This window comes from Patagioenas fasciata, chromosome 2 (genome assembly GCF_037038585.1).
Source record: "Patagioenas fasciata isolate bPatFas1 chromosome 2, bPatFas1.hap1, whole genome shotgun sequence".
Classification (NCBI taxonomy): Eukaryota; Metazoa; Chordata; class Aves; order Columbiformes; family Columbidae; genus Patagioenas; species Patagioenas fasciata.
Window position 1 is genome coordinate 856668 of NC_092521.1, and position 10463 is coordinate 867130.

The following is a 10463-nucleotide window of genomic DNA, read 5'->3' on the forward strand; positions in this document are numbered from 1 at the left end:
GGTCGGTCCCAGGGGGTCCCAGCACGGTGTCTACGGGGTGTGGGTCCTGGGGGTCTCTCCCCGGTCGGTCCCAAGGGGGTGGGTCCCGGGGGTCTCTCCCCAGTCTGTACCGGGGGGTCCCGGCACGGTGTGTACGGGGGGTTGGTTCTGGGGGTCTCTCCCCGCTCGTTCCAGGAGGGTCTGACCCGGGGGTCTCTCCCCGGTCGCTCCCGGGGGGTCGGTTCCGGGGGTCTCTCCCCGATCGGTCCCAGGGGGCCCCGGCACGGTGTGTACGCAGTGTGGGTCCCGGGGGTCTCTCCCCGGTCGGTTCCGGGGGGGGATCTGTCCCGGGGGTCTCTCCCCGGTCGGTCCCAGGGGGTGGGTCCCAGGGGTCTCTCCCCAGTCTGTACCGGGGGGTCCCGGCACGGTGTGTACGGGGGGTCGGTTCCGGGGGTCTCTCCCCGCTCGCTCCAGGAGGGTCTGACCCGGGGGTCTCTCCCCGGTCGGTTCCGGGTGGGGATCTGTCCCGGGGGTCTCTCCCCGGTCAGTTCCGGGGGTCTCTCCCCGGGGTCTCTCCCCGGTCGCTCCCGGGGGCTGGTCCCGGGGGTCTCTCCCGGTCTGTCCCGGGGGTCCCTCTCCCCGGCCGGTCCGTGCTCCCGCAGCCGATCCCCGGAGCGGAGCCGCCGTCGCGCTGCGGGACCGGGGGAACCGCGACCAGCGCGGACCGTGACGCCGCTTCCGCCGCGGGTGACGTCACGCCGCCGTCACGTCCGGGGCGGTGCCGCCGCGTCCCCTCGACCTCGGCGGGCGGCGGTGGCGATGGCGGCTGTGGCGGTGCGGAGCCTCCCGCTGCGGCCCTGCGGCCGCCTGCTGCTGCCACGGGCCCGGACACAGACCGCGCCCGCCCCGGTGAGACCCCGACCCGCGCCCTCCGGGGCGGCCCCATCCCCCGGGGAGCGCGGGGGGGACGGGCCCGGCCGGGCCCCGCCCGGCCCCGAGTCCCCGGTTCCCGCCGCACTGCGCCCCGGCCGTGCCCGCTGTCCGCGGCCCCGTGTCCCCAGTCCCCCCCAGTGCGCCCCGGCCGTGCCCGCTGTCCGCGGCCCCGTGTCCCCAGTCCCCCACAGTGCGCCCCGGCCGTGTCCGCTGTCCCCGGTCCCTGCCCGGTCTGTCCGACCGCGAGTCCCCGGTTCTCCCCCAGTGCGCCCCGGCCGTGCCCGGTGTCCCCGGCCCCGTGTCCCCGGTTCGCGCCGCAGTGCGCCCCGGCCATACCCGCTGTCCCCGGCCTCGTGTCCCCGGTTCTCCCCCAGTGCGCCCCGGCCATACCCGGTGTCCCCGGCCCCGAGTCCCCGGTTCTCCCCTAGTGCGCCCTGGCCGTACGCGGTGTCCCCGGTCCCTGCCCGGTCTGTCCGGCCCCGAGTCCCCGGTTCTCCCCCAGTGCGCCCCGGCCATGCCCTGTGGCCCCGGCCCCGTGTCCCCGGTTCCCGCCGCAGTGCGCCCCGGGCATGCCCGGTGTCCCCGGCCCCGTGTCCTCGGTTCTCCCCCAGTGCGCCCCGGCCCCGAGTCCCCGGTTCTCCCCCAGTGCGCCCCGGCCATAGCCGGTGTCCCCGGTGCCCTCTCATTTTGCCCGGCCCCGAGTCCCCGGTTCTCCCCCGATGCGCCCCGGCCGTGCCCGCTGTCCCCGCTCCCTGCCCGCTGTTCCCGGCCCGGGTCCCCGGTTCCCGCCGCAATGCGCCCCGGCCATGCCCCCGGTCCCCCCTCCATCTGCCCGGTCCCGTGTCCCCAGTCCCCCCAGTGGCCCCCACCGTGCCCGGTGTCCCCGCTGCCCCCCCTGCACACGGTTCCGCGGGACCCCCCGGTCCGTCCCCGTGCACCCCCGTCCGGCCCAGTGTCCCCAGTTCTCCCCATTGGGCCCCATCCTTGCCCAGTGTCCCTGGTCCCCATCCCTGCCCAGTGTCCCCAGTTCCCCCCAGTGGGCCCCAGCCGTGCTGAGTGTCCCCAGTCCCCTGTCCCCATCCCTGCCCGGTGTCCCCTGTCCCCATCCCTGCCTGGTATCCCAGGTCCCCATCACTGCCCAGTGTCCCGTGTCCCCAGTGTCCCTGCCCGGTGTCCCCTGTCCCCATCCCTGCCCGGTGTCCATGGTCCCCTGTCCCCATCCCTCCGCAGTGTCCCCAGTCCCCAGTGTCCCTGGTCCCCTGTCCCCATCCCTGCCCAGTGTCCCTGGTCCCCTGTCCCCATCCCTGCCCAGTGTCCCCAGTCCCCACTGTCCCTGGTCCCCTGTCCCCATCCCTGCCCAGTGTCCCCAGTGTCCCTGGTCCCCTGTCCCCATCCCTGCCCAGTGTCCCCAGTCCCCACTGTCCCTGGTCCCCTGTCCCCATCCCTGCCCAGTGTCCCCAGTGTCCCTGGTCCCCTGTCCCCATCCCTGCCCAGTGTCCCCAGTCCCCAGTGTCCCTGGTCCCCTGTCCCCATCCCTGCCTGGTGTCCCCAGTCCCCTGTCCCCATCCCTGCCTGGTGTCCATGGTCCTCTGTCCCCATCCCTGCTTGGTGTCCCAGTCCCCAGTGTTCTGGGTCCCCTGTCCCCATCCCTGCCCGGTGTCCCTGGTCCCCTATCCCCATCTCTGCCCAGTGTCCCCTGGTCCCCAGTGTCACTGGTCCCCTGTCCCCATCGCTGCTTGGTGTCCCCAGTCCCCAGTGTCTCCTGTTCCCATCCGTGCTTGGTGTCCCCAGTCCCCAGTGTCTCCTGTTCCCATCCGTGCTTGGTGTCCCCAGTCCCCAGTGTCTCCTGTTCCCATCCGTGCTTGGTGTCCCCAGTCACCAGTGTTCCCAGCCCCCTGTCCCCATCTGTGCGCAGTGCTGCTGTCCCCTGTCCCCCATCCCCGCTGACGCTGTCCCCCGTCCCCGCTGACGCTGTCCCCTGTCCCCGCTGACGCTGTCCCCCGTCCCTGCTGACACTGTCCCCTGTCCCTGTCCGCAGGCGGGGCTGTCGTCGCAGGCCGGGCTGTCGCGGGGCCGGCGCGCGGTGCTGGCGGCGCTGGGGCTGCTGGCGGCAGGCGGGGGGGGGCTGGCGCTGGCCCTGCGCTCCCCCCTGGGCGCCGGGGAGCTGGAGATGCACCCGCCCGCCTTCCCCTGGAGCCACGGGGGGGCCCTGGCCGCGCTCGACCACGCCAGGTACACAGGACGGGGACACGGGGACGGGGGGATGTGGGGTCATGGCACACAGGGACGTGGGGACGTGGGGATGTGGGATCATGGCACACAGGGACGTGGGGACGTGGGGATGTGGGATCATGGCACACAGGGACGTGGGGACGTGGGGATGTGGGATCATGGCACACAGGGACGTGGGGGACGTGGGGATGTGGGCACACAGGGACGTGGGGATGTGGGCACACAGGGACGTGGGGATGTGGGGACATGGCACACAGGGATGTGGAGACGTGGGGACACAGGGACGTGGGACAGGGACACAGGACATGGGGACGTGGGGACATGGGGGCACGGGGACGTTGGGACACAGGGACGTGAGGACATGGGGCCACAGGGACGTGGGACAGGGACACAGGACATGGGGACATGGGGACACAGGGACGTGAGGACATGGGGACACAGGGACATGGGGACACAGGGACGTGGGGATCCAGGGAGATGGGGATGTGGGGACATGGGGACACAGGGACGTGGCGACATGGCACACAGGGACTTGGGGACATGGGGACACAGGTATGTGGGACAGGGACACGTGGATATGGGGTCATGGGGACACAGAGACATGGCGATGTGGGGACATGGGGATGTGGGGACATGGGGACATGGGGACACAGGTACATGGGACAGGGACACAGGACATGGGGACATGAGGATGTGGGGTGGGACCTGGGGCCTTCACTTACTCCTCTTCTTCCTCCTCTCCTTCCTCCTCTTCTTTTCCTGCTCCTCTTCCTCCTCTCCCCACTCATCCCCCCACTCCCATCTCTCCCATTCCTCCTGTCCCCTCGCTCTGTCCCTGTCCCCTCTCCCATCTCTCCCGTTCCTCCTGTCCCCTCGCTCTGTCCCTGTCCCCTCTCCCATCTCTCCCATTCCTCCTGTCCCCTCGCTCTGTCCCTGTCCCCCCTGCCATTTCTCCCATTCCTCCTGTCCCCTCGCTCTGTCCCTGTCCCCCTCCCGTCTCTCCCATTCCTCCTGTCCCCTCGCTCTGTTCTGTCCCCCTCTGTGTTCCTGTTCCCTCGCTCTGTCCCGTCCCCCTCCCGTCTCTCTATTCTTGTCCCCTCGCTCTGTCCCTGTCCCCCTCCCGTCTCTGTGTCCCTGTCCCCTCGCTCTGTTCTGTCCCCCTCCCGTCTCTGTGTCCCTGTCCCCTGGCTCTGTCCCTGTCCCCCTCCCGTCTCTGTGTCCCTGTCCCCTGGCTCTGTCCCTGTCCCCCTCCCGTCTCTGTGTCCCTGTCCCCTCGCTCTGCTCTGTCCCCCTCCCGTCTCTGTGTCCCTGTCCCCCTCCCGTCTCTGTGTCCCTGTCCCCTCGCTCTGTCCCTGTCCCCCTCCCGTCTCTGTGTCCCTGTCCCCTCGCTCTGTTCTGTCCCCCTCCCGTCTCTGTGTCCCTGTCCCCTGGCTCTGTGCTGTCCCCGTCCCGCGGAGCAGCCTGCGCCGCGGTTTCCAGGTGTACAAGCAGGTGTGCTCCGCGTGCCACAGCATGGAGTACCTGGCCTTCCGCAACCTGGTGGGCGTCACGCACACTGAGGCCGAGGCCAAGGCGCTGGCCGAGGAGGTGGGTGGTGTCACCACTCAGTGCTGTGTGTCCCCCGGTGTCCCTACTCAATGCTCTGTGTCCCCCCGGGCAGCCCGGTGTCACCGCTCAGCACTGTGTGTGTCCCCCGGTGTCCCTACTCAATGCTCTGTGTCCCCCCCGACAGCCCCACTGTCACCGCTGAGTGCTGTGTGTCCCCCCCGCAGTGTCCCTACTCAATGCTATGTGTCCCCCCGGGACAGCCCTGGTGTCACCGCTCAGTGCTGCGTGTGTCCCCCAGTGTCCCTACTCAATGCTGTGTGTCCCCCCGGGACAGCCCCAGTGTCACCGCTCAGCGCTGTGTCCCTTGGGACAGCCCCAGTGTCACCGCTCAGTGCTCTGTCCCCCGCAGTGTCCCTACTCAGTGCTATGTGTCCCCCCGGGACAGCCCCGGTGTCACCGCTCGGCGCTGTGTCCCTTGGGACAGCCCCGGTGTCACCGCTCAGCACTGTGTGTCCCCTCCCCAGGAAAGCCCCAGTATCACCGCTCAGCGCTGTGTCCCTTGGGACAGCCCCGGTGTCACCGCTCAGCCCCGTGTGTCCCCCGCAGTGTCCTGCTCATCGCTGTGTCCCTCAGGACAGCCCCGGTGTCACCGCTCAGCCCCGTGTGTCCCCCGCAGTGTCCTGCTCATCGCTGTGTCCCTCAGGACAGCCTCGATGTCACCACTCAATGCTGTGTCCCCTGGGACAGTCCCAGTGTCACCGCTCAGCCCCGTGTGTCCCCCGCAGTGTCCCTACTCAATGCCATGTGTGCCCCCAGGACAGCCCCATTGTCACCGCTCATTGCCATGTCCCCCGCCCTGGTGTCCCCGCTCAGCCCTGTGTCCTCCCCAGTGTCCCTATTCAATGCTCTTTGTCCCCCCGGGACAGCGCTGGTGTCACCGCTCCGCGCTGTGTGTCCCCCGGTGTCCGTACTCATTGCCGTGTGTCCCCCCGGGACAACCCCGGTGTCACTGCTCTTGCTGTGTGTCCCTCCACGGTGTCACCACTCATTGCCATGTCCCCCCCAGGACAGCCCCAGTGTCACCACTCTGCCCTGTGTGTCCCTCCCAGTGTCCGTGCTCAATGCTATGTGTCCTCCCGGGACAGCCCCAGTGTCCCCGTTCATTGCTGTGTCCCCCCAAGTGTCCCCTCTCATTACCGTGTGTCCCCCCTGGGACAGATTCGGTGTCACCACTCATTGCCATGTCCCCCGCCCTGGTGTCCCTGCTCAGCCCTGTGTGTCCCCCGCAGTGTCCCTGCTCATCACTGTGTCCCCCCGGGACAGCCCTGGTGTCCCCGCTCAGCCCTGTGTGTCCCCCGCAGTGTCCCCACTCATTACTCTTTGTCCCCCACGGGACAGACCTAGTGTCACCGCTCATTGCTGTCCCCTTGCCCCAGTGTCACCACTCAGCCCCATGTGTCCCCCCACAGTGTCCCTGCTCATGGCCATGTCCCCCGCTGGGTCGCCCCGGTGTTCACGGCGTGTCCCCCCAGACACCCCGGTGCTCATGCCCGTGTGCCCCCCAAGACACCACGGTGCTCATGGTGTCCCCCCGGACACCACGGTGCTCATGGCTGTGTCCCCAGCCCTGGGACACCCCGGTGCTCATTACATGTCCCGCCCAGACACCGCAGTGCTCATGGTGTCCCCCCACACACTGTGGTGCTCATGGCGTGTCCCCCCGTACCCCCTGGTGCTCATGGTGTCCCCCCGGGACACCACAGTGCTCATGGCCGTGTCACCTGGTGCTCATGGTGTCCCCCCAGACACCCTGGTGCTCATGGCTATGTCCCCCCCCCCAAGACACCACAGTGCCCATGGTGTGTCCCCCCAGACACCGCGGTTCTCATGGTCATGTCCCCCCGTACCGCCCGGTGCTCATGGTGTCCCCTTGGGACACCACAGTGCTCATGGCCATGTCCCCCCGTACCCCCCAGTGCTCATGGTGTGTCCCCTCGGGACACCACGGTGCTCATGGCCGTGTCCCCCTGTACCCCCCGGTGCTCATGGTGTCCCCCTGGGCACCACGGTGCTCATGGCCGTGTCCCCCTGTACCCCCTGGTGCTCATGGCCGTGTCCCCCTGTACCTCCCGGTGCTCATGGTGTCCCCCCGGACACCCTGGTGCTCATGGCCGTGTCCCCCGCAAGACACCACAGTGCTCATGGCCGTGTCCCCCCGTACCCCCCGGTGCTCATGGTGTCCCCCCGTACCCCCCGGTGCTCATGGTGTCCCCCCGCCCCGACCCCCCGTTGCTCCCGGTGTCCCCGCAGGTGGAGGTGCAGGACGGGCCGGACGAGAACGGGGAGATGTTCCTGCGCCCCGGGAAGCTGTCGGACGCCTTCCCCAACCCGTACCCCAACGCCGAGGCCGCGCGCGCCGCCAACAACGGGGCGCTGCCCCCCGACCTCAGCTACATCGTCAACGCCCGGTCAGGGGGGGCCCTGGGGGCTCGGGGGAGGGTTCTGGGGGCTCATGGAGCTGGGGGACCCTGGGGGTGGGTTCCAGGTGCTCACAGAGCTCAGGGACCCCAGGGGAGGGTTCTGGGGGCTCATGGAGCTGGGGGACCCTGGGGGGGTTCTGGGTGCTCAGGGAGCTGGGGAACCCTGAGGGGGGTTCTAGGGGAGCCTGGGGGAACCCCAGGGTTTGTTCTGGGGGGGGTTCTAGGGGACCCTGTGGGGGACCTCAGGGTTTGTTCTGGGGGACCCTGGGGAGGTTCTAGGGGGTCCTGGAAGGGTTTCTGGGTGCTCAGGGAGCTGGGGGACCCTGGGGGGGTTCTAGAGGACCCTGGGGGCACCCCAAGGTTTGTTCTGGGGGACCCTGCCAGGGCTGCTAGGGGAGCCTGGAGAGGGTTTTGGGGGACCCTGGGGGGGCTCTGGGTGCTCAGGGAGCTGGGGTACCCTGGGGGGGTTCTAGGGGACCCTGGGGGGTTTGGGAGACCCTGGGGTTCTAGGGAACCCTGGGGGGGTTTGGGGGACCCTGGGGTGGTTCTGGGGGCTCCGGCAGCCGGGCCCCCCCGTTGCACGCTGCCCGCCCGCAGGCACGGCGGTGAGGATTACGTCTTCTCGCTCCTGACCGGCTACTGCGACCCCCCCGCGGGGGTGACGGTGCGGGAGGGGCTGCACTACAACCCCTACTTCCCCGGGCAGGCCATCGGCATGGCCCCCCCCATCTACAACGAGATCCTGGAGTACGACGACGGTACGGGGGCAAACGGGGCTGTCCGGGGGGGGGACACGGCGGGCAGGTCCCCAGGGTGCTCACCCCGCCGTGTCCCCCCGCCAGGGACACCGGCCACCCTGTCCCAGCTGGCCAAGGACGTCTGCACCTTCCTGCGCTGGGCGGCCGAGCCGGAGCACGACCAGCGCAAGCGCATGGGGCTCAAGGTGGGTGACATGGGGACACGGTTCTGGGGGCTCATGGAGCTGGGGGACCCTGGGGGTGGGTTCCAGGTGCTCACAGGGCTTGGGGACTCCAGGGGAGGGTTCTGGGGGCTCATGGAACTGGGGGACCCCCAGGGGGGGGGTTCTAGGGGAGCCTGGGGGGACCCCAGGGTTTGTTCTGGATGGGGCTTTAGGGGGCCCTGAGGGGGTTTCCGGGTGCTCAGGGAGCTGGGGGACCCTGGCGGGGTTCTAGGGGGCCCTGGGAGGGGTTTCTGGGTGCTCAGGAAGCTGGGGGACCTTGGTGGGGGTTCTAGGGGACCCTGGGGCACCCCAAGGTTTGTTCTGGGGGACCCTGGATGGGGTTCTAGGGGGCCCTGGGGGGGTTTCTGGGTGCTCAGGGAGCTGGGAGACCCTGGATGGGGTTCTAGGGGGCCCTGGGGGGGTTTCTGGGTGCTCAGGGAGCTGGGGGACCCTGGATGGGGTTCTAGGGGGCCCTGGGGGGGGGTTTCTGGGTGCTCAGGGAGCTGGGGGACCCTGGGTGGGTTCTAGGGGAGCCTGGGGGGACCCCAGGGTTTGTTCTGGGGGACCCTGGGGAGGTTCTAGGGGGTCCTGGGGGGTTTCTGGGTGCTCAGAGAGCGGGGGGACCTGCGCATGCGCATGGGGCTCAAGGTGGGTGACATGGGGACACGGGGGGGTCCGCGTCCCCCCCGCCGCGGTGCCCGGACCCCCCCGTGACGCCTCGGTCCCCCCCCCAGATGCTGATGCTCTCGGGGCTCCTCATCTCCCTGCTGTTCTACATGAAGCGGCACAAATGGTCGGTGATGAAGAGCAGGAAAATGGTTTACAAGCCCCCCAAGTAAGGGGGGGGGAACGGGGTGTCCCCCCCACCCCCCGGCTGCACCGCGTACACCCCCGGCTGCGGGGGGGGCGCCATCGCGTGTCCCCGCCGCTCCGCATCGAATGTCCCCCCACGTCCCGCTCGCCCCCCTGGGGTCCGGTGCTCGGTGGGGCGGGGGGGGCACGGAAATAAAGGCTCGGTTGTTCCAGAGGGTGTGGGGCGATGGCTGAACCCCCATGGCCCCCCCGGCCTGTGGGGTCGTTAAGGGGCTGATCCACATCACCCCCATCTTGGGGGGGTGAATCACAGCCCCCCCCCCAGCTGTGGGTTCATTAACGGGCTGATCCCCATCACCCCCATCTTGGGGGTGAATCTTGGCCCCCCAGCTATGGGTACAGGATGATCCCCATCACCCCCATTGCCCCCATCTCAGGGGTGAATCACGGCCCCCAAAGCTGTGGGTTCATTAACGGGCTGATCCCCATCACCCCCATCTTGGGGGGGGGGTGAATCACAGCCCCCCAAACGTGGGGTCATTAACAGACTGATCCCCATCACCCCCATCTTGGGGATGAATCTTGGCCCCCCAGTTATGGGTACAGGATGATCCCCATCACCCCCATCTCGGGGGGTGAATCACAGCCCCCCCCCAGTTGTGGGTTCATTAATGGGCTGATCCCCATCACCCCCATCTCGGGGGTGAATCACGACCCCCCAGCTGTGGGTACAGGATGATCCCCATCACCCACCCCCATCTCGGGGGTGAATCTTGGCCCCCAGCTATGGGTACAGGATGATCCCCATCACCCCCATTGCCCCCATCTCGGGGGTGAATCACAGCCCCCCAGCTGTGGGTTCATTAACGGGCTGATCCCCATCACCCCCATCTTGGCAGGGGGGGGGTGAATCACAGTCCCCCAAACGTGGGGTCATTAACAGACTGATCCCCATCACCCCCATCTCGGGGGTGAATCACGGCCCCCCAGCTGTGGGTACAGGATGATCCCCATCACCCCCATCTCGGGGGTGAATCACAGCCCCCCAGCTGTGGGTACAGGATGATCCCCATCACCCCCATCTCGGGGGGTGAATCACAGCCCCCCAGCTGTGGGTACAGGATGATCCCCATCACCCCCATCTCGGGGGTGAATCACAGCCCCCCAGCTGTGGGTACAGGATGATCCCCATCACCCCCATCTCGGGGGTGAATCACAGCCCCCCAGCTGTGGGTACAGGATGATCCCCATCACCCCCACCTCGGGGGTGAATCACAGCCCCCCAGCTGTGGGTACAGGATGATCCCCATCACCCCCATCTCGGGGGTGAATCACAGCCCCCCAGCTGTGGGTACAGGATGATCCCCATCACCCCCATCTCGGGGGTGAATCACAGCCCCCCAGCTGTGGATACAGGATGATCCCCATCACCCCCATCTCGGGGGGTGAATCACAGCCCCCCAGCTGTGGGTACAGGATGATCCCCATCACCCCCATCTCGGGGGGTGAATCACAGC

The 10463-nt window shown here is 68.9% G+C and overlaps 1 protein-coding gene across 1 annotated transcript; it reads left to right on the forward strand.

The window, feature by feature from the left end:
• Positions 1-736: 736 nt before the first annotated feature.
• Positions 737-9158, forward strand: CYC1 (cytochrome c1). The gene is made up of 7 exons (XM_065830193.2): positions 737-888; positions 2951-3144; positions 4605-4731; positions 7003-7160; positions 7770-7930; positions 8015-8115; positions 8868-9158. Exons 1-7 carry the CDS (start codon positions 799-801, stop codon positions 8970-8972), a joined length of 936 nt encoding a protein of 311 aa, XP_065686265.1. The 5' UTR covers positions 737-798; the 3' UTR covers positions 8973-9158.
• Positions 9159-10463: the final 1305 nt, after the last annotated feature.